We start from the raw sequence: 23,539 nt of genomic DNA on the forward strand, positions 1-23,539 counted from the left end.
CTGAAGATGAAGCAGTATTTGTTATATCAGTGTTTATGTCATACAGAGTTATGTGCATGAATAAATGCTCACATATATGAAAATAAGTGTGTTTTATCAGTTGGACTGTGTGTTTTATTAGTTTGTGCTAAAGGTCCTTAAGAAGAATTTATGGCAACACAAGAAGATTTAAAGAAACAGCTACCTTTTTCCCACAAGGCCTCATGGGAGACTTGCCACAGAATCAAGAGCAGCAGAGAAAGAGTGGCAAACATTTATAAAGAGATTAATTGAGTGGCAAGTGATGATACTGTCCTTCGATATTTGATCTCAGACAGCTGCCAAAGCACTTTATCCTTCTTTGTAACATTGTAGAGAAACGGTAGGCAGAGTTTGAGCCACATGTGCCCCGGTTAGTGATAAGTGTTGAAACATGGAATCCTGGAATGTGCATTGTCTCATTTAACTCAGTGTTTTTGGATTCAGTGACAAAAAGATTGTCAGAAATTAGTTTTAGACCTCATTATGCATCGTACATTTACTGTGACGAATCTCAACAGCCATTTGTTGCGCAAACTTTCCATTAAAGTTTTCTAGTCGTTTATCCCAAGTCTAGATAACCCCTGATGAAATCACTGTCATCAGAGGTCACTTTCAGGAATTAAGCAAATCTGCACAGCAACAAGGTACATTTAGTAAATAGAGGGATGTTTGTATATAACAATGGGTGGTTTCCTTCATAAATACTCATACTACTTTTTTAAGCCGACAAACCCACTGGCACAGCATGTTTGAGTTCATGCTGTGCCAGTGGGTTTGTTTGTGTGAGAGAATACAAAGACAGGTGACTGTAAATGATTGTAAAATGACCTCACAAACCAGGAAATGTAATCTTTACTGCTGAAAAAGTATTTGTCCCGCTCATCAGCGGAGTAAAACGTGCAAAGGTGCATCAATTAAACTCTGTGAGCGTAACATGCAAGGATTCCCAGTACTATAAAGATGCAAAAAATACAATAACGGCAATACAAATCGAGTTAGATCAAATTATCTTTATTGTTCCAATTTTTAATTGAACAAACTCTATGTTGTCCTTACAAAATAACACATTCACTGCTGTGCTGAATAACCCCCAACGTTTTGTAACAACACTTTCCTTATAGTGCAATCTATTTTGTCATCTTTCAATAAAGTTGAAAATGCTACCAAGCATGAACAGTGGTGCCATAATTCATATTTGCTTTCTCAACATTGAAAACTCAAGCGAACAGTGCACGGCTGTATCTGATCTGATCTGACAGCGGTGTGATATTAACTTAAAGAAACATGTATGTAAATTAAGGCTTGACAACCTTAAAATAGGAAAGCATCTAACAATTGAATTAGAAGAAGCAGTTGTAGGAATTCCCACAGTTGGAAGCATTTCCCGCCTCTTTCTGGCATCTTCTATTTTTTTTAATATAATTTGAGAAGTTGTGTGGTACCACAATATGTTCTGACAAAAATAAATATCTAATGAGAAGTGTATTTCTTTTGTGCAACATTAACTATTTGTACAACACGGTACACTATTTATGATGTTTCAGCAGTGATAACGCAGCATAAATGAAAAACTTCAAGACACACACACACACACACACACACACACACACACACACACACACACACACACACACACACACACACACACACACACACACACACACACACACACACACACACACACACACACACACACACACACACACACACACACACACACACACACACACACACACACACACACACACACACGTTAAAGGTGTCATGACTATCAAAGGGTACGTTACCCCCTCAAACCATATGGGGCTTCTTTAAGTAAATCTACTATCACATACATGTAGATCTCTTTCAACCTGAGAAACACACGGAAAACTTAGTGGTCAAAGCGCTAGTTCAGTTTGGAGAGGTGGCAGAAAGGAGTAGTTTGCGAGCCACAAGTCGTAAGGGCTGACACCTGGTCAGATCAGGGAAATTAATGATACGCATTGATATTATTATTTTTATCTTTATGTTTAGGGAGTGCAAGCCAGCAAACACTGGTGTTAATGTTAAAGTGTAATTACAAGCTGCTTGGATTTGTGTTCAAATATAAAAGCCATCATCTTAGGGATTCAAGTCTAACTCCAAGAGAAGCTTCCTAGTTAGTTTCTGCCTTTAGCAAACCAAGTTTTCCAATCTAGACTATTTTTGATTCCTCTGGAGCTACAAATCATCATGCACAGTTTTGGGTCTGCGTTTGTCCAGCCAGACCTGCAGCAGAGGAAGGTTTTTGTCTGTCCAGCGGATGTTATCCTCGATGGTCTCGTAGGCCTGCCGGATACATCTCATCTCTGAGCCTGACTCCTCCGTCAGAGAGCCGAAGAAGCTTCTCACCTGTGGACAGAGCAAGTAGAGCAAAAAATGATATTTGACTTGACTTTAAATATTCTACATTTATCTCATACACAAGCTTAAAGCCTATAGCAGCACATAGGCCTATCTCGGAGATGAATGAATGCTTTTTTACATGAATAAGTAGCCCAAAAGTATGGACACAGCCTTCCTTACCTCATCTAACATCTCCCTGGTAGAATACTGGTTAGTCACCCCATTCACCATGTATGATACAGTGCTGGATCCCAAGTCAAATCTATAGCATTGGAGCAAATAGAGACAAAGTTCAGGGTTCAGAATACACACATTTGATAACATTTCGTGGAACAAACAAGTATGCTCGGGATCTAGAATTTTGAGCTACAGTTCTAATAAAAAAAGAAAATTCTCTTTAAAATAGTTGAAAAGTCTACAGGACTTGACAACAAACTAATTATTGAAGTGTGACTCAAGACAATTTTGACTTGCAATATTGGATTCCACACAGATGTACAAAACTTTGACATAAAAATGATGGATTATGGCTGACTGACTTCTTTATCAGGATGTGCCAGTTTGCTCGGAGGAAGTCCCAGCCCATTTTGTAGCCTTGGGGGTTCCTGCTGACGGAGACCATCACGTCTGGAAGGTCCTGAGTCTTCATCACCTCACCGTGGAGGCTCTGCTCCATCATCCTGCAGACACAAATAAGGGTGAAGAAAAGAAGAAAGACTAACATAATGCTTGCAGAAATGTCATGTACCCACCACTTGAGCTTGTCCTGCAGAGGAGTGGTGGACATTGCAGATTTCATGCGGCTCTTTACAGACATTTGCATGGAACTGCGGTACTTCTCAAACAGGAAGTCCCACCCCTCTGGCGTTCGAGCTCCAATCAGAAACACAGCCATGGTGATGTCCACAGGGAGGCTAAAAACAGAGAAGGATTAATAACAATTATCTGACAAACTTTAAATGTGAAGTACTTCATATTAAAGATTCAGATCTAGCAGCGTTTTTTGAAGAACGATCCTTAACAAATATCTAAAACAAAACGCTAGTGCGCTATTTTTTGACCGCTGACCTCATGGTCCCGTCAGATTCCTTCCACTTGTTAAAGAGCTCGGTGGCTTTCGACACGCAGGGAGCGTGGTTCCTGAAGCAGCCAAACAGCAGCAGATAGCTCCTAAGCACTCGCTGAGACACTGATCCAGAGTCAGTCCACTCCTGCCGGTCAATCAGCCCCCGGAACAAATCCACAATGTAGTCCTGAGAAACACACGCAGTCAGTTCATAAATCAGTCATATTAGTCAGTCAGTTATAATGACAACTATGAATCAAAGATATGACATCAACTATGTAAATTACATTTATTTGGTTGTGATTGGTTGACTGGGTTGGACAAAACGAGCAATATGAACATGTAAATTAGTCAAAGAAATTGAAAATAATCGTCAGTCATAACCCTAACGTCATTGAGTAGTTTTATTAAAAAGTAAACTATGATAATATACAAAACAATAACTTTTTTTCAACTCTATTATTCCTAAACCTGTGTTGTATTGTGGTTCACCACCTGAGAGGAATTTCTAGCAGTCACAAGCAGCACTCAGCTAATAAACATGGGCACAGCACAGGCTTTTATAGAGCTTATGCAAGAACCATGACCTACACAGAAGCACTAGCAGTTAATATGTTCCTTGGGGAATATTTGACCTCCTGCCGAATACACTACAGCGAATGGCCAACTAGCACATGTTGCGCCTGTGTGAGAGGAAATATCCGTATATACCAGAAGCCGGCAGTAGTGAGTATTTTTTATTCAAAACAGGGGAACAAAGCAGTTTTTCAGAGCAGTGTTTGCCATCCATTTTCGCTTTCTTTCACCACTTCCAGCTTCATTTCAGATGGCCATAGGTTGTGAAAATATCAGAGTATTTGAATAATCACAAGATTTTGAAGATGAGAAATTGAGCCTTATGTGTACTGTATGCCCTATTTACTGTAGTTGTTTGGTTGCTTCCCTTACATCCACTTTTCTTATTGTGCATAGAAAAGCTTGAACTGGACAATCAATCAGAGTCATTTTCTCTCGCCATGGGATTGATACAGCGTCAACACGGGCAAACTAGAGCCAACATCCTACATTCATAGACAGGTTTGAATGTCCCAAAACCATTGTAAGCAGTGTGAAATCATTAACCTCTATTAAGAGCAGTTTTAACTTCAGGACTTTCTTCTATGTTATCTTGGTATATTGTCTGTTTTGTGCCTTGAATGCTGCCTTCACTTACCTTCATCTGATTCTCCAGAGCAGCCATGTCTCTCTTCTCCATCAGTTTGTACAGAGGAACAAGCTCTCCAAAGCCCTGAGTCACAGCCATGATCTCTGTCTCTCTGGACAGGTACAGAGACAGCTCCAGAGCCGTGTCCAGCCCCACCGTGTCCGTGCTGTAACACACATGGCAGGCTTCAAATCAACATTATGCTGAAGTTATGTCCATATGAGCAAATGATGATCTTAGGTTGAAGGTAAAGTTATAAACCACCCTCAGGATAAACAGCATGTTAAAATAATGACCCGATCTCTCAACAGACCTGACCAGCTGGAATACATTGTGTATGAGGCTAGCGCGGTCGTTGCTGCTCAGGGCTGTGTGGTTGTGTTGCAGCAGTTTGATGATGGAGTTCCACCCCTCGCCTGCGTAGTGCACCATGTAGTAGCCGCTCATGTCCACGTTGAACTTCACCCAGTCCACCTCCTCCGGCAGGTACAGGACATCTGCATGGAGAAGGATTCAAAATGAGCAATGAGGACTTGTTTTATGAATGGATGTTAAACTGAAAATCAGCCTCTTCACTCAGAGCAATGCACTCACCGGTCTTTTTCTTGAGCAGGAAGCGGTGGACCGTGTTGGAGGTGCTGGTCATGTAGGTCAACGGGATCTGCCAAAGAAATCTAACACCAAACAAGGATAATAATAATAATTAATTATCAAACTACTTTACTCAAGAAGGTAATCCTTAAAATAGCTTGTAACAATTACTTTAACTACTATCTATGTTTAGCTAGTGAAGATAAACACCTTTTACTGCATGCATAACTTACGGCTACACTTTTACATAATTGTTTAAAAAGTTACAACTATCAATGTGGATTTGTACAAGCTATAACAGTTTGCAGCATGCAGTATTTCATTATTTTTCCTTTGTCACAATCTGATGGTAGTGTAGAGTATTAGACTGTGCTTCATTTTAAATGGAGGAAAAGGGATTTTGCAATAACGTATACTCTACACTTTTATCTGCCATAATCTTGAATAATCTGGATTATTCTGACACGTTACCCTTCAGTGAGAGAGTAGTCGTCTGTCTTCAGGTAACGCTCCTGACTGAGCCTGACCTCCCGACCTCTGACCTCCACAGTGACCAGTGGGAAGCCCTCCTGCAGCGTCCAGGTGTCCATGATGGCCCGAACATCTAGCTCATCACCAGAGTACCATTTCTGCGTATGTACAGATATGCACACATATTTATATCCACATTTAATGATTTAAAAGCATAATAATTGACAGATGTGTGACACAGCTAGATGAGAGTATTATAGAACACATATATGTGAAATGGAATTAGTAAAGCAGAGAAAGAAATCGAAAATTAGAGTCTATTGTTGTAATATAATTCTTAGGGACTGTTTGCTCAGACAGAGTACTTTCTAACCATGGTTTAAAAGAATTAAACCTTACAGTGGCTCCAGACTGGAGGTCACTCTTAGAGCAGAATTCTTTGTGCTTCATTCGGCCTTCGTCCAGATCATCTGAGTTGCAGACCTGGTTGGGAGCAAACACAACTTTAACGAAGATCCACACCGGGACGCTGTTAGAATGACACACACCGAGCTTTCAATCCCAAACACAGCCATTCTAAAGTGTAAAACATCTGTAATACTTGAGGGCAAATGAAAAAATGTTAAACTGAAAAAAAGGCAGCAAGACCCGTTTTAGGCTCAAATGCATCGCTCACATTGGTCAGGCTCTCCCACAGGTGGCTGTTGACGGTGTTTTGGTAGCTATAGCGCTTGAGGTATCGGATAATGCCAATTTCAAAAGCCTCAGGAGTCAGGAAGTCTCGCAGCATATTCAGAATACATGCCCCCTAAAATCAAATGAAAACACAGACATGTATGAAATCAACAATCTGATGTTTTGTTTTTAACTTTGTTTTTTTATTTCCGAAAAATGCATATTTATTAAATGGTTGGTCCTCTAGCAGAATGAGTCTGACCTTGTCATATGAAACGTCGTCGAACATCTCCTGGATCTGCGTGGGGTTTTCCACGTGGGTGGAGACCGGGTGGGAGGAGCTGAGGGAGTCTACCTCCATGGCCTCAAAACATTTCCCCAAGAAAAAGTCATCCTGAAAGAAGGAGAGAGTTGGTAGTGGAATGAAAGTGGAGGGAGGAGATTAGTAAGGCAGAAAGCGAATAAGAGGAGTTCATGTAAATAAATACACTGTACTGTATGGCATATTAGAGGATGCTATGCTGTGATCACCTGCTCACATGTTTCAGGTTAAATAAGTGTATGTGCTTGTCTCTCACCACTTGCAGCTCTGGGTAGGTGATTCTGAGAGAAATAAACTCCATGAACTTGGCGAAACCCTCATTGAGCCACAGGTCGTTCCACCACTCCATCGTCACCAGGTTCCCAAACCACTGCACAGAAATAAGAACGTTTAAGACCAGCATTTAACATAAATATGCATCTCTAAGTTTAGAACTGTAACCACTGTGGTGAGTCTTGAACTTAGCTTCACAGTAGCTTCCAACTTGAGTTACCTCCATATAACCAAGGCAACTTTGTACGGCATGATTAACTGTCACACCAATGTTTTCCTTATTCTTTTTACCTGGTGTGCGAGCTCATGGGAGATGACCTTGGTGATGGCCAGTTTGTCTGAAGCTGAGGACTTGGCAGGGTCGAAGAGAAGGCCCGTCTCTCTGTAGGTGGTCAGCCCCCAGTTCTCCATCGCACCCGACTGGAAGTCAGGGATAGCAGCCAGGTCTGCAGTACAACATCAAGCACATCAATACAACTGCATCTATGGTACATTTAAGTCACCTACTATTCCAGCAATAAAAAATAAAAAAAGTCATTGTGAACTTAAAAATGAATCAATAAAATATCTTTAGTTGCAGCCATATTATTAAATGTTAAACAATTATATTTCCACTGACCCTGTTTGGGTAGTGGGTAAGGAATATCAAAATAGTCATCGTAGAAGTCCAACAGCTTCACAGCAGCATCCAGCGCATAGGCTGTCTGGTCAATCTTCTCAGGGACAGCGTAGACTGAAATCTGATGTCAAATGAGAAATGAACAAATTAATCAGGATAAATGTTACAGAAAAATGACATAAATGTCAAAAGTTATAAACTATTCTAAATAAACAGCTTCTGAGTGAGAGCACTTAGATATGGCATGGCTGGTGTCGTTCATCCTCCTCACCTTGACACCATGCTGGGTGGTCTTGCTCACAGACAGGAAGTCAGACACAATGTAAGCCACCAGGTAAGTGCTCATTTTTACAGTGGTGTCAAAGTGATCCTCAAGCAAACCGCCGGGCAGCTCAACAGTTTTTACCTAAGACACACAGGTGTGTTGTAATAGAGATAAAGAAAACAAAGCAGAGGTCAACAGGTCAAACACAGACAGAAAGGTGAATAAGTACAGTTTTTTGGTTAACATCTTTACAGGGTAGTGTGTTTCATTACTTAAATTTGACAGAAATGTGAAGGCAAAGCTTGATATTTGTCAACCGTTCAGGTGTACCTTGGGCATGTTGGATATGGCTATGTGGCGTGGCTCTCGTATAATCCGTATGGTGAAGTTAGCTTTAAAGGCAGGCTCATCAAAACAGGGGAAGGCTAATCGAGCAAAGGTGGCTTCAAACTGCGTGGAGGCCATGACCCTAGTAATGAAAATAGATAGTATCAACATTTTAGGTTTTTTTTGTAACATGGCATGCTGTGCGAATATTAAAAAGATAATTAAAGATGCTGTATTTAGCATTTTCCAAATCAATATACTGTATCATTGCCAGATTTGATGTTCTCTGGTATAACTACACAAATGGTATGATTAACATTACTGATAGGTTCTGTCTCAAACCTGTGGTACTGTTGGTAGAGATGTTTCCAGTTGCATATTTGAATGAACAAACAGCATCATCAGCAGAGCTTCGTGTAATATTGGAAAAGGCTATCAATGGCCAATCTTATGGTCACTTATGGTCTTACTTTAAAACATTGCCATTATATGTGTTACTGATACAGTGATGTTTAAATGCTACATACAGCAACATTAAAAGAAACTTAGAAAAATAACTCTAGCGTGCTCTCACCGGACTTCCCCACTGCTGGTGCGGTAGCTGCTCTTATAGAAACCATGGTAGCTTTCAGAAAAGTTGGCAGCGAATACCAGCTGAACTTCATATCTCCTTCCTTTCGTCAGCACTGAGTCTGACAGCAGGGCGAGCTGATGGAAACGGGGATACTCCAACACCTGGAGAGGCCTCACACCTTCAGGTGCAAGGAGCCAGACATTAGATATCTTCAGCTGCTTGGAGTGGAGAATGATGGCGCTGGTGTCTTCGTGCACGTCCAGCTGGATACGAGCAACGCCGGTGAAGTCCAGGGTGGTCAAATTGGGGTGGATGGTCAAGTCATAGTGGATGGGGGAGATGGTTTTAGGGAGCCTCATGCGGCCCCAGGGGAAAGTCTGGCCGTTGGTTGCTATGGCGACATCCTGGTCTTGACCTTGGTTTGGTAGCTGTGCTCCTGATGAGGGAGGAAAAGGGAGGAACAACAGCAGCAGGAGAGGTGCTCCTAACATGGTGACAATGACAGCAGGAAATCCACTCACCTGTAACAAAATATCATATATACACAATTATGTTCAGAAAATTACTGTATCTTTATTTTTTATTTAAATAACACATCATGTTTCCTGATGACCTGCGGACACAGTTATCAGTGAACAAAAAGGTGACTTTATTATCCATTGAGAGATGTTGCATTACACAGGTTTCACTTTATATTAACACTTTCTCATAAAAAAAACCATAATGACAGCAACATAGTTAATCATACTTCTGCTACGAAAGCACATTGAATAAGATCATGACTTCGCACTAAGGTGACAGTTGGATTGAAGTGCAACAGTTTCGAATTCACATAAATGCCTAATTATTTCAAGAACCCCTATTGGAAAAGTAAGTCATATTCCATCATACCTGAGGCGTTACATCAATATCGTCCCTTATCTTACATGCTTTTCATTAATCATATATTATGTAATGTGTCAAAAATCATCAACTTACCGTGTAGTTTCTGTGCACGCCGTATTAGCACAAAGGCTATGATTCAAGAGGGAAAGTGAAAGTGGTGCAGGAAGAGTTGCATGCTGGGATCGTACAGGAAACGTAGGGAAGACAGTTGATGTCATTTGGTGACCTGCAGCTGAGGTGGAGATGAGAAAATATGTTTTATTTTATTTGTTATTTCACGAGGTGTTTTCGTGTCTGCAGCTTCATGCGCACCAGGAAGTGTGAGTTTTAAAGACTTCCGGCCTGATTTTCAGCAAAAATACGACCAGCATATTCTAAAAAAAATGAACATTACATTTTAAAAATGGCCATACAAGGGTGTCAAAACAAGAGCGAGCAGATATTACAGTTAGAAACAGAGGGACATATTTCCTGTGAACAGGAAGTTCCGCGTTGTTATGGCATCCAATATTATAGTTCACCACTAGAGTGTGCCGTTGCTTTGACTGGAGGTAATTTGTGGTTGTTCCTCTCTGAAAGTAATATATTTATTGAATGATTTATGATTTAATCAACCGGATGGTAAATGATGTGTTCATTTGTTTCCTTCTCATTCCCCCCCCCCCCTTTGTTTCCTATCTAATATTCTCTCTTCTACACTTTTGAATAAGTCATCACAACTTCCCCTGGGCCCTGGCTTTAAAAGAGCTCTTTTTCTGTTCAAACCCTGAAGCTAAATCATAGGATGTGGACGTTGAAGATACAAGTAGTTCATTTGAGAATTAAATTGGAAATGTTAGATTTTAGGGAAATATATTTTAATAAGTGTGCAGTTTAAAATAAAAAAGTAATGTGAGTTAAAGATCCAAATTAGATTTGTATACATCACAGAATGATAAACGTTTACATAATAACGTTGCCAACTAAAATGCATGCATATGATATAAGTCAAGTGAAAATAAACATGTTATTCTCAAAATAAAACAAAAAGATGATTTTTTAAAAATTACTATTACAGTTTTCTAAATCAGTCCAACATAATGAAATAGGAACACTGAAAAAATGTGATTCTTTGAAGTTCATTTTTTACAGTACCATTAACAGCTTGAACAGTGAGCTAGAAAGTGAAAGTCATATGCCACCCAAACAAAGAATGTGTTCATTTGGCAGAGGCATTCAGAAAGAAAGAAATGTACTATTAGGTCTGTAGACTCACAAGATCTATGAACACTTTTATCAGCTCAGATGATCTTAGTTGATTATTTATAGGCACTGACAAGACAAGACTCACTTTTGTTGCATACTTGCTTGGACAAATTAAAGAAGAAAAACGTTTTGAAATATTTTTATTTATGTGCTGACAGAATTGTATTGTGTGTGAAATATTGTTTGAATGTTTGTATTTGTTCATGTAAAACTATTTCATTTGTTTATTTGGTAAGACAAAAAAGCACAAAATTGAAATGAAAGTGCAAATGAAATAAAGTCTTCACCATGTTTAACTTGCAAGGTATTTATCACTAATTCAAAGAATTGTGAAACTAAGAAGAAGGTATCTTGAATTACACATATTCAGTCTAATTCATTTATTTTTGTTAAAACATTGAATAACCGTTGTTATTCCTGACTTTAGCATTTATAAAAAGTCCAGAAATCATTGTTCAAATCATAATCTCACTTCATAAACTGGTGACGATGGAACATTTCGAAATAAATAAATGATGCACTGCTGAATATCCCTGCACATAAAATCCCCTGGGCACACACACACACACACACACACACACACACACACACACACACACACACACACACACACACACACACACACACACACACACACACACACACACACACACACACACAGAAACACATCACATCCTCCACCTGAACATCACATCCTCCACCTTGACCCTCAACACCGGAGCCCCTCAGGGTTGTGTGCTCAGCCCTCTCCTCTACTCCCTGTTCACGCACGACTGCGTGGCCACACACAGCTCCAACACCATCATCAAGTTTGCTGACGACACGACCGTCATCGGCCTGATCACAGACGGCGACGAGACGGCGTACAGAGAGGAGGTCAGAGCCCTGACATCTTGGTGCCAGGACAACAACCTCCATCTCAACGTCAGCAAAACAAAGGAGCTGATTGTGGACTACAGGAAGAGGCAGAGAGAAGCACACACACCCATCACCATCGACGGGACTCCTGTGGAGAGAGTCAGCAGCTTCAGGTTCCTCGGGGTTAACATCAGTGAGGACCTGACATGGACACATCACACCAGGGTCATATCCAAGACGGCTCGACAGCGGCTCTTCTTCCTCCGCAGGCTGCGGAAGTTCAACATGGACTCCAGGATACTCTGCAACTTCTACAGGTGCACCATCGAGAGTATCCTGACTGGCTGCATCACCGCCTGGTATGGCAGTTGCACCGCCCTCAACCGTAAGACTCTACAGAGGGTGGTGAAAACTGCTCAGCACATCACCAGGACGGAGTTGCCATCCATGGAGGACCTCTACACCCAGCGGTGTAGGAAGAAGGCCGGTAGGATATTAAAGGACCCCCATCACCCCAGCAACAATCTGTTCTGTCTGCTGCCGTCGGGCAGACGGTACCGCAGCATCCGGACCAAGACCACCAGACTCAGAGACAGTTTTATACCACAGGCTATAAGACTGCTGAACTCCTGAGCTGTGTGAATGTCTACTCACATCTGTTTATAGTACACACATACATATATATATATATATATATTATACACATCTGCCATACATATCTGTTTATAGTACACATATCTATATATTATACATATCATATACAGTGGGGCAAAAAAGTATTTAGTCAGCCACCAATTGTGCAAGTTCTCCCATTTAAAAAGATGAGAGAGGCCTGTAATTTTTATCATAGGTATACCTCAACTATGAGAGACAGAATGAGAAAAAAAAATCCAGGAAATCACATTGTAGGATTTGTAATGAATTAATTGGTAAATTCCTCGGTAAAATAAGTATTTGGTCACCTACAAACAAGCAAGATTTCTGGCTCTCACAGACCTGTAACTTCTTCTTTAAGAGGCTCTTCTGTCCTCCACTCGTTACCTGTATTAATGGCACCTTTTTGAACTCGTTATCAGTATAAAAGACACCTGTCCACCACCTCAAACAGTCATACTCCAAACTCCACTATGGCCAAGACCAAAGAGCTGTCAAAGGAGACCAGAGACAACATTGTAGACCTGCACCAGGCTGGGAAAACTGAATCTGCAATAGGTAAGCAGCTTGGTGTGAAGAAATCAACTGTGGGAGCAATTATTAGAAAATGGAAGACATACAAGACCACTGCTAATCTCCCTCGATCTGGGGCTCCACGCAAGATCTCACCCCGTGGGGTCAAAATGATCACAAGAACGGTGAGCAAAAATGCCAGAACCACACGGGGGGACCTAGTGAATGACCTGCAGAGAGCTGGGACCAAAGTAACAGAGGCTACCATCAGTAACACACTACGCCGCCAGGGACTGAAATCCTGCAGTTCCAGACGTGTCCCCCTGCTTAAGCCAGTACATGTCCAGGCCTGTCTGAAGTTTGCTAGAGGGCATTTGGATGATCCAGAAGAGGATTGGGAGAATGTCATATGGTCAGATGAAACCAAAATAGAACTTTTTGGTAAAAACTCAACTCGTCGTGTTTGGAGGAGAAAGAATGCAGAGTTGCATCCAAAGAACACCATACCTACTGTGAAGCATGGGGGTGGAAACATCATGCTTTGGGGCTGTTTTTCTGCAAAGGGACCAGGATGACTGATCCGTGTAAAGGAAAGAATGAATGGGGCCATGTATCGTGAGATTTTGAGTGAAAACCTCCTTCCATCAGCAAGGGCACTGAAGATGAAGCGTGGCTGGGTCTTTCAGCATGACAATGATCCCAAACACACTGCCAGGGCAACGAAGGAGTGGTTTTGTAAGAAGCATTTCAAGGTCCTGTAGTGGCCTAGCCAGTCTCCAGATCTCAACCCCATAGAAAATCTTTGGAGGTAGTTGAAAGTCCGTGTTGCCCAGCGACAGCCCCAAAACATCACTGCTTTAGAGGAGATCTGCATGGAGGAATGGGCCAAAACACCAGCAACAGTGTGTGAAAACCTTGTGAAGACTTACAGAAAACATTTGACCTCTGTCATTGCCAACAAAGGGTATATAACAAAGTATTGAGATGAACTTTTGTTATTGACCAAATACTTATTTTCCACAATCATTTGAAATAAATTCTTTAAAAATCAGACAATGTGATTTTCTGGATTTTTTTTCCTCATTTTGTCTCTCATAGTTGAGGTATACCTATGATGAAAATTACAGACCTCTCTCATCTTTTTAAATGGGAGAACTTGCACAATTGGTGGCTGACTAAATACTTTTTTGCCCCACTGTACATCTGCTATACATAATATATGCATCTGTCCATACCTCCTCATTCAACAGTGTAAAGTATTTAAATACTCTCAATGTATTCCACATATGTATATATTTCACATCCTCAAATCTGTATTGTTGATATTGTAAATATTCTTCTCTCTTTTTCACTATTTTATTTATCTTTTGCACCATGTATGTTGAGTTGTTGGAGGAGCACGCGACATAAGATTTTCATTGCCAACATATACGCTGTATCTGCTGTGCATATGACAAATAAAACCTTGAAACCTTGAAACATGGATAAAGTCCATCCCATGTTCAAACATTAATGAGTAAACTTTACAATGAGCATGTGTCTTCTTATTGGAGCTGCACTGGTGTTGCAGTGATCATTTGAAAGTGTGATGTGAGGATTTTCTCTCACACAAGCCTGAATTTCATAAGCAGCACCACAACACTCCTGACCTTTGAGGAGCTCCTTCTCGGGTACAGAATTCAGATCCAAAGACAATCAGAAATTTTTCTTTGAAGACTTATTTCCACAGAGAGAATGATAAAGCAGCTGTTGATTGGGATTGTGTGTAGTGCTGCCGTACTGACCTTAGGGATCCTAATTGGCCACTTTGGTATCAATAAGAGCAGCAACTCAGCACCGTCCTGGGTGAAGGATGTGATGAAGGGTGTGGACGAGAGCCTCATTGAGAAGTTCTTGTCTGAGGTGGACAACATCCAGATTCAAGAAAACCTTATGTGAGTTTTTTTTTTTCGATTATTATTAAACATTATATCATATTTTCTGTTATTGTTGTTTGTTCAAGTTATTGCAAGATGAGAACCAGGAGTAAAGAAGAAGAAAGGAAGAAGATTTGATTTTGTCATTCACATTGAAAATATTAATACCCATTAGCATGAAGCCGTGGAATTCATTTAGCATTTTTCCCTAGGCAGTGTATTAAAGTTTCTTGAAGAACAACATATCACTTGATCCCTTTGTGGTTTCCTGAAAAAAACCTTTAAATAGCCCTTTTATATTTTTTATATAGCTTTCGAATATCCAAAACATCACCAGATGAAACCTTTCTTCAACACCTTGTTCATTCCACAGGGTGCTGACCAAAGTGCCCCATATGGCCACCACAGCCGGAGACGAGCAGACGGTGCAGTTTATGCTAAAGAGATGGCAGGACCCTGAAACTGGTCTGGACCAGGCCTGGAGGGAGGAGTACATGGTCTACCTGTCCTTCCCTGACCCAGAGAACCCAAACAAGGTCACTGTTGGTGAGTCAACAGGCTGTGTATGTTTAAACTAAAGAGGGGACAAAACTCAAACTTTTATTTATTTGACTACATTCAATACTCAGTCAAACTTTCTAAGAAAACTGGAACTGTTCCAAAAAGCTCTACAGTAAACTACATTACAAATGCCCTGCTAACTTGAACTAACTGTGCTAGCAGACCATTCACCATAAGCTGTTTATTCCAGTGAGCCCGTCTGATACTGTACAGTACACTGCCAGAGAAAAGGAGAAGAGTTATACTTCTGACCAAGATGATCCTGAGGTGGTTCAGCCATATGCTGCATACTCCCCTGCTGGACACCCAAAGGTAAAAGACTCTCTTCAGATCTCTCAAATCTCCTTCAGTATGCTTTATTCCCAGCTGCATTCACATAATAAACGTTTACTGGGATTGCACCACCAGCATCTGACCAAGGCCCGGCATGAATGCCTCTAATGTTACAAACAATTTTACTTACAAACACTAAAGGATAAATAAAATGTGTAGATGTATTGTTTTTTATGCCCTAATAGCAACCTCCTAAAATGCATGTATTAATGGGATGAAGCAAACAGTCCCAACTATGTTCCCCATGTTGCCTTAGGATGTGTTGTAAAGTCTGTAACACTTTATGATGTTGAGTGAGTTAACAAAGTAAGAAATGCCCATCTGTAAAGAGTAAAGAAACTGGTTGTTACAATAAGTGACCATTGCAGTACGAGTTGAAGATTAATCAGACTGAGAAGAAGCATTGACAAGCATAAGATAAAGGTTTTTGTTAGATATAGAAGCATACAGGAATATATACATATATTAACATATTCCTGCATCACTGTGTTTTATTGGTTTTCTTTTCTTTTTCTGATGTTTTCAGGGTAAACTGGTGTACGCCAACCAGGGGAAACCCAGTGACTACCAGCTGTTGAACAATACGGTGGACCTTCGAGGAACCATCGCGATCACCAGATATGGTGGAGCAGGAAGAGCTGACAAAGTGAGTACTCTCTTATCCTGTTTGTGTTTGTTCACATTTATCTTTCATGAGATAATCAGAGACAATCTGTCCACTAGAGACAAATCCCCTCCGGCAAAAGTGTTAGTTACAAGCTATAAGCTTTGAGTCACATTTTTATTATACTTTTTAATGTCTTTTTAAGTCTTGAGTGTGCCGGGACATCATTTTATTCCCAACAATTAATCTGTAATTGTTGGGAATATGAAATGTCTTTTTTGTCATATGAAACATAAAGTCAATACCTGTAATCTTTGAATGAAACCTTTTATCAGGATAGTAGAGGGTGTGGACCAGGGCCAGTTCTGGAAGGGTAGCAACGGGAGCAATTACAACCGGGTCGGTCTGGAGGGGGGCCTAAAAAAATAAAAATAAAAAATAAAAATAAAAAATAAAAATTGCGGTGCACGATGTTGCTCCCGGGCCCAGAATAGCACAGGACCGGCCCTGGTGTGGACATTTACAGTCTCACCAATTGAATTAATATAGCTTTTCTAAATGCAGTCTTTATTACGACAATGTCACAGATTTTGAAAAAAGCTTTATAAATTATTTCTGTATGTGACTCCAAAGAAGCACATCAAATATCCATGGATTCTATGTTTAAAATCATGAAATTATGCAAATAAAATGTCTCCCGTTTTATTTATGCAAAAATCACCAGGTAAGTAGGATTTTCCACCCAGGTTTTAACTAATGTTCTCCCTTACAGCTACAGGTGAGAAAACACAGATAAGTCAATGACAAGCAAACATTCAAATAAGGATGGGTAAAGCATGCGTGGTAGAAAAATGGTTGTCATATTTTATTGTTATTGGTTCTTTTGGAAACATTGACAGTTTAAAATAAATGTATTGGTCCTGATGAAGCATTATACAGATGTCAATTTTTTACTCTGGAAATAATGCACATTTAACAATAACACAATAATGTTTACATGATTGTTTCCATATAATATGAATACAACATTAGACCTCTAAATATTTTATATTATTTGTAAACTAACTAAGACTAATTCACTCTCTAGTACTTATACTACTGTTTTGTTACTTTAATGTACTACATTACCTACAGTTGTAAACGCCTGGAAATATAAGTTTATCTCAAAGTGTTGATCAGTTTTTTATGTAACTATAATATCAAGTGTGTCTCATCCAGGCCATTAATGGAGCACCGTACGGAGTGATCGGGGTTCTTGTGTACACAGACCCTTTGGACATCAACGATGGTCGCATGTCAGACACTAATGAGACGTATCCTCACTCCTGGTACCTGCCGCCGTCTGGTGTGGAGAGAGGCTCCTTTAATACCCACTATGGAGACCTGCTCACACCCTACCTTGCTGCCAAAGGTAACCAGTGACTTGTGTGTTTTTCTTTTTATTGTGTGTTTACTACTGCTGCACTTTGGTTACAATACAATCTGAAGAAGGACTTTTGCAACACACAGCTTTAAAGGTGCATATAAAGATCAAATTAGGGCATATAAATCCTTTTCATTTTAATGTTTAACTTTTTTAACTCATTTTTCAGATGAAACCTACAGAATCCCTGCCAAGGATATCACAGGGATCCCTCCCATTCCTATTCAACCAATCGGATTTGAGGATGCCTACAAGCTAATCTGGTTTGCAATGGCTTTTTATGTCTATACAGTGTATGGATGAAATACATAACATAATGAAAATAAATAATGTTTCCGGTTATTTCAGTGAGCTGGGCGGAGAAGCAGCTCCAAATCTATGGCAGGGATCCTTCAACTGTACCTACAACTTTGGTGGTCCAGGGTTCAAACAGACATCTACCTTCAACAACAGGTGTTAACTGTTATACAAATTAACTTTAAATATATTGCACTTTTATGTGCTTTAAAAGGTGCCTTAAACAAAGAACGAAAAGAACAAGGCAAATACAATAACAATGAGGCCAAAGGAGATGGGCACAGAGGGAGTCAAGACAAAAAAATAATGAAATCAGTTAAAAAGATGAGCAATATAACATTATGAATAAAGAAAGTGTATTAAACATTTCAAAAAGCTCTCACCAACACAAAACCTTTAAGATTTGGAGATGAAGCAACAGTTTACTACTGGGACATCTATGTGTCTCCATTCCTTATTGCTCCATTCTCCTGACTTTGACCCTCTTCTCTAGTGATGTGAAACTGGATATCTTCAACCATGAAAAGTTGAAGAACTCCTCCAATGTGATGGGGGTCATCAGAGGGAGTGTCGAGCCTGGTGAGACTGATGAACCAAGTTAATAATCAGCCATCAGCTACCATCTGTTTCCATCTTGTAATTACTCTGCTCTGTGTGTTTATGTCCACAGACAGGTATGTGATATATGGGAACCACAGGGACAGCTGGGTCCATGGTGCCATCGACCCCAGCAGCGGGACGTCGGTCATGCTGGAATTAACCAGAGTGCTGGGCAGGATGGTCAAGCAGGGTGAGGACAGTCGAAACTGAATGAATGACTAGTTATTTTAGAGGATAAAGCGTTCATCTCTGTTTTTCTCTGTTACAGGCAAATGGAGGCCTCGCAGGTCCATTATTTTTGGAAGCTGGGGAGCGGAGGAGTTTGGCCTTATCGGGTCTGCAGAATACACAGAGGTAAAGCAATTATTCCTCCCCTGTTCATTCATTCATAAGCAATAACACACTCTGTTGCTCAATTCAATACATTTAGGATTTTAGAAATACTGATATTTAGCTTATTGTGGCAAATGTTGGTCATTTTCCTCAGTAGTTTACTCCTATTACAACATTGTTTGTTATTACAGTAATTTGATGTTTTGTTTGTAAACTCAATAACAGTAAAATATATGACCGTGTCTCTTTTTTTCCCAGCAATACTTCACCAAGCTGAGTGAAAGAACCGTTGCTTACATCAACGTGGATATAGCTGTTTTTGGTAAGAAGCTTCTCCTGCATTACCTGTCACCTTGGAAATTTAAAATGGAGCTTAGTTTAATAAAGATTTATAAGCCTTAAGATGTTTATAGGAATGCTCTAGAAACTATCCAGTTTTGTAGACATACATTTTTTTGTTGTACAACATGTTAAATGCATATAAAAACAGCTCCTGAAATGGCTTCTACTGTAAGTTGTGTTGTGGGTTGTTGCACACATTAATAGTGATCGTGTTTTCAAACACTCATCTTCCATTCCTCAGCTAACGCCACTCTGAGGGCTTCTGGGATGCCATCACTACAGAATGTCATCTTTAAATCTTCAAAACAGGTGAGCTGTCTCTCCAGCATTTTACCTTGGGCTAAACTTTTGTCCACACTCTGCCAGGAATGGGACACCTGAAAGCATGTTTGCTCTCTAGGTCGATGCACCTGGGCTGGACTCCACATCTGTGTACGACAACTGGATTCAATATGCCAACAGGACAAGTCCGACCCACGGACTCATTCCCAAGTAATTAACTAGAGCTTCACCGCTCTACTCTTCCCACATCTTGCATTGCTTTCTGGGAGAAGACTTGTCTGCATGCAAGGTTGTTTATCCATTGTTGACTTTATCCATAATCTGTGGTGGATGGGCTTTTGGTGAAATTGAAACAATAACATTAGCTAGAAAACCGGAATCAAAGTGATTCAGAAATGTGAACCCACCTTGAAAAGACCCTTGTCATAGATAACTAGGCCTTTTAAATATTCAACAAATTAATTATTAGGAAATGCATGTTTTCCATATTGTAGTTTACTATCTGTGCCTTGAGGTGAAGTGCATCATGTATGCTCAAGTCTTTCATGCACTCAATAAAAGTCACTTTACTTTCCTTCCTTAAACAGGGTGGGATACCTGTCAGGAGCAGGGAGTGATTACGCTGCCTTTGTGCATTACCTGGGCATCACTTCCATCGACATATCATACACATATGACAGGGTATGTTTTTCCTGCTCTGTAGCACTTTGAGATTGCTGAAATGTAAAGTGCAATACAAATAAAATGTAGTATTATTATTATGAAAGACTCGCTGCATACGTCTTTGTAATAGATTTATGGCTGACTTCCCCTTCCTCCTTCCAACTAACTCAATCTTAAAGCTGTTGGACATTGCTTTCTTGCTGCACTTGCTGTCTCAAAAGAAAATAAGTCATTTTGGTGTGCAGATGTATTAGAAGAAGTCCGAATTAGACTGAAATCAAGTCATGTTGATATTTTTCTTTGTACAGAGTAAAACAAATGCTCGGATTTACCCTGCATATCACACAGCATACGACACTTTTGACTACGCTTCAAAGTACATTGATCCCGGTGAGCAATGAGATCTCATGTATTCACATTTTTCTGTAATGGTCCTGCAGATTATACAAAATATATACGTTTAACAAAAAAGTCTTACATTTTTCAGCCGTTTCTTCTGAGAGTCTCTATCTTCTGTTGTCCAATACGACAATTTCAGAGGAAGGCAATAATTGTTTAAATCCTCTCATCCCTCTCAGGGTTCGTCAGTCACCAGGCTATCGCCAGGACAGCAGGAAGCGTCCTGATCCGATTGGCTGACAGCCTGCTGTTGCCATTAAACTGCAGTGACTACGCTGAAACTCTGGAAGACTACCTGAATACAGCAGTGACTCTATATCAGCTGCAACTGCAAAACAAGCAAATCTCCATGGGTGAGAGCAGAACAGTAGGAGATTTCAGTGGTGCTGGGGAATATTGCCGTACACAACACACACTAAAATAAATGTAATGCAGAAAAAATGATTTCATCTGGGTTTAATATCTCAATATGACAAGTTTGTGTCAAATATGGAGGTTTTATGGTTTGGCCCAGGCAGCTACAATAATCACTTGAATTACCTCTAATTGCAAAACTAAGATATACAATGTTTCTCATTGGTACTTGCGTTCTTCACCGCTCTGAGGAACCTGAAGACATAGGTGCTTAAAATCTGTGTTCAGGTTGCACTTAAGTAACAGCAGGGGACACTACAACAGCAGGAGTCAGCGCCTGTTTATCTTATTCACAGAACATTATGAAGGGAGAGGGCTGATTTTTGTTTTGTTTCAGAACCACTTAAACGTGCAGTGGCCAACTTCCGCAGTGCAGCTACTCATTTGGACCAGGTGGTCCGCACTTCAGATCTGGCAAATGAAACGTAAGAGCACAAACATATGCAATTTTTGTCGTGTTTTCATATTATTATCTCCTCTGCTCAATGAACGCACCCTCTCTCCGTCTCTCTGCTCTCAGACCACTGAAGGTCAGAAGGATCAATGACCAGCTCATGCTGCTGGACCGAGCTTTCTTGGACCCTCTGGCCTTCCCAGATAAATATGCCTTCAGGTAAGATGATGATATGTCACCCTGGGAAACAAAGCTAGCAGCAGGCTTGAGGGCAGTCATTCTGAAATGTCCAAACTGTAATAGGGATTAAAATGAAACTGCATACAGGCTTTTGTGATCCTGTCTCTTTTCCCCTAGCACCACCGTGAGGCGAACATTGGTGGTTTTGAGTTAAATCTCTCAAAACCAATTTGATGGATCTGCTAAATTATTAAGCTAATTATAATGTACGTCATTATTGTTAGCATTCTGAAATATCCTGCCTTGAGCCATTTTTCACACATGCATTGTTAAGGGTGTCCAGAGGTCAGTTTCTTTGTTTTTGAATTATATTTTGACCCTATTCCCCTCTGTGACTTCCCTATACACAGATTGGTAGCCTATGTTATAACACTCTATAAAATCCTGTATGTCATGCAGGCATGTTATCTGGGCCTCAAGTAGTGCCGGCAAGCCAACCTTCCCCGGTCTTGCTGATGCCTACGCAAACGCCGAGTCATCGGAGGAGTCCAGTGCCTGGAACAAAGTGCACTACCACCTGTCAGTCCTGAGCCAGGCCATCGAGGGCGCTGCTCACACATTGGTGGACGTCATATAGATGGAGAGCAGAAAGGAGGGAAGAACTGCACACACTCAGGGCTTCTTTTCTTTTAAAGTCAGGGACCTGCAGCCAATGAACACTGATCAGCTGTGCCACGATGAAACTATTTACAGATGACATAAGTCTTCTATTCACCAAAAACGACTTGAATGATGTCTTTATTTTATGTTTACAATATTTAAATAATGTTAACATGAAATAAAGAAAAAAGACTAAAACGGATTAATTATATTATAATATTATGATTAATTGTATTATAATGAATCCGTTTTAACCACTTAATTGAAAATGAACCAATTTCAATACACTTGTAAATTGGTGTACACCAACTGATAAAATGAACATGCACCTAATTCAAGAAATAAATGTTTTTATTCAGTGTTGCTTAACGGCTCTGCATTGTGTGATCAAAAATCATAACAACAATAATGAAGAAAAGGTCAATGCAATTGAAACAGGTGTTACAATGACATAAAATACACAAATACCCATCTCAGTAAGTGATTTCCAAATGAATGCTGGCCTTCCATCTATATTTCTAAAATTGTGTTATATATAATCTAAACAGCTATTTAATGGAATAATATCATATATTGAATGGTCCCTGTTTTTGGTATGCTGTATCCTTTCATAATTACCCTTTTAGTGTCTTGTCAAAGAGAGACGATAGTATTTTTTTAATCTCAAAGATCCAACATGGCACATTTTTGCTTGAGTAAGAATGAGTCACACTCAATAAGGGAAGATGACTTGGTTATTATTCAGACATTTACATCATCAATGTATGCCAACAAGATTGAATCTGACAGGAGCAGTAAACAGCCCTACCACTGAGTCACCAGACTGTCTGGATAAGGAAAGAGACAGACCCTGCAGAGCCATTATTAAATATAAAAGTACGGTACTGGGTTAATGATCCAGAAGTTAATGGATGAAGAGTTTAAAAAGGATAAATTGCCCAAATCGATGTTGCTAAAAGACGTATAATTGTAAACCTTAGGAGGATCAGTCTTAAAAAAGTACGATCTGTAAATTATTAAAAATTGGCAGGTACTGAATGGGCCACGATGAATGAACCATTCTGCAAGTCTGTATTGGGAGCTGCAATATTGTCTTCTGCCACAAGGGGTCAGAAAATGATATAAAACCATTCAATGGGACTAGTCAGCATTTGGAATACAAGTATCGTTGTCACATAACCTTGGTGACTATTATGTCTACGTACTCT

At 40.1% G+C, this 23,539-nt stretch overlaps 2 protein-coding genes across 2 annotated transcripts; one reads left to right on the top strand and one right to left on the bottom strand.

The window, feature by feature from the left end:
• Positions 1–1,016: 1,016 nt before the first annotated feature.
• On the bottom strand, positions 1,017–9,984 carry erap1b (endoplasmic reticulum aminopeptidase 1b). The gene is made up of 19 exons (XM_063897855.1): positions 9,754–9,984; positions 8,776–9,296; positions 8,205–8,343; positions 7,881–8,015; positions 7,610–7,730; positions 7,282–7,436; positions 6,974–7,087; positions 6,658–6,789; positions 6,397–6,528; positions 6,120–6,203; positions 5,721–5,878; positions 5,253–5,332; positions 4,972–5,155; positions 4,668–4,824; positions 3,457–3,641; positions 3,141–3,302; positions 2,928–3,068; positions 2,569–2,650; positions 1,017–2,394 (listed from the first exon to the last, which is right to left on the bottom strand). Exons 2-19 carry the CDS (start codon positions 9,264–9,266, stop codon positions 2,224–2,226), a joined length of 2,823 nt encoding a protein of 940 aa, XP_063753925.1. The 5' UTR covers positions 9,267–9,296; positions 9,754–9,984; the 3' UTR covers positions 1,017–2,223.
• A 4,546-nt stretch (positions 9,985–14,530) lies between these two features.
• Positions 14,531–22,695, top strand: naaladl1 (N-acetylated alpha-linked acidic dipeptidase like 1). Its single transcript, XM_063896421.1, has 19 exons — positions 14,531–14,864; positions 15,220–15,392; positions 15,598–15,719; positions 16,267–16,386; positions 17,563–17,755; positions 17,937–18,030; positions 18,116–18,220; positions 18,558–18,643; positions 18,735–18,854; positions 18,933–19,018; positions 19,256–19,319; positions 19,581–19,648; positions 19,740–19,831; positions 20,209–20,302; positions 20,593–20,674; positions 20,863–21,036; positions 21,435–21,522; positions 21,618–21,710; positions 22,131–22,695. Exons 1-19 carry the CDS (start codon positions 14,665–14,667, stop codon positions 22,306–22,308), a joined length of 2,232 nt encoding a protein of 743 aa, XP_063752491.1. The 5' UTR covers positions 14,531–14,664; the 3' UTR covers positions 22,309–22,695.
• Positions 22,696–23,539: the final 844 nt, after the last annotated feature.

Source organism: Eleginops maclovinus, chromosome 12 (genome assembly GCF_036324505.1).
Source record: "Eleginops maclovinus isolate JMC-PN-2008 ecotype Puerto Natales chromosome 12, JC_Emac_rtc_rv5, whole genome shotgun sequence".
NCBI lineage: Eukaryota > Metazoa > Chordata > Actinopteri > Perciformes > Eleginopidae > Eleginops > Eleginops maclovinus.

Bases quoted from the DNA above. Each gene is read 5' to 3' on its own strand.
- erap1b (XM_063897855.1), bottom strand. From the start codon at position 9,266: ATGTTAGGAGCACCTCTCCTGCTGCTGTTGTTCCTCCCTTTTCCTCCC. The intron at 7,437-7,609 runs GTCAGTGGAAAT...GTTGTACTGCAG, and splicing joins TTACCCACTACCCAAACAGG to ACCTGGCTGCTATCCCTGAC. The intron at 6,529-6,657 runs GTCAGACTCATT...ATTTGATTTTAG, and splicing joins ACGACGTTTCATATGACAAG to GGGGCATGTATTCTGAATAT.
- naaladl1 (XM_063896421.1), top strand. From the start codon at position 14,665: ATGATAAAGCAGCTGTTGATTGGGATTGTGTGTAGTGCTGCCGTACTG. The intron at 18,221-18,557 runs GTGTTAACTGTT...CCTCTTCTCTAG, and splicing joins ACATCTACCTTCAACAACAG to TGATGTGAAACTGGATATCT. The intron at 21,037-21,434 runs GTGAGAGCAGAA...GTTTTGTTTCAG, and splicing joins AAACAAGCAAATCTCCATGG to AACCACTTAAACGTGCAGTG.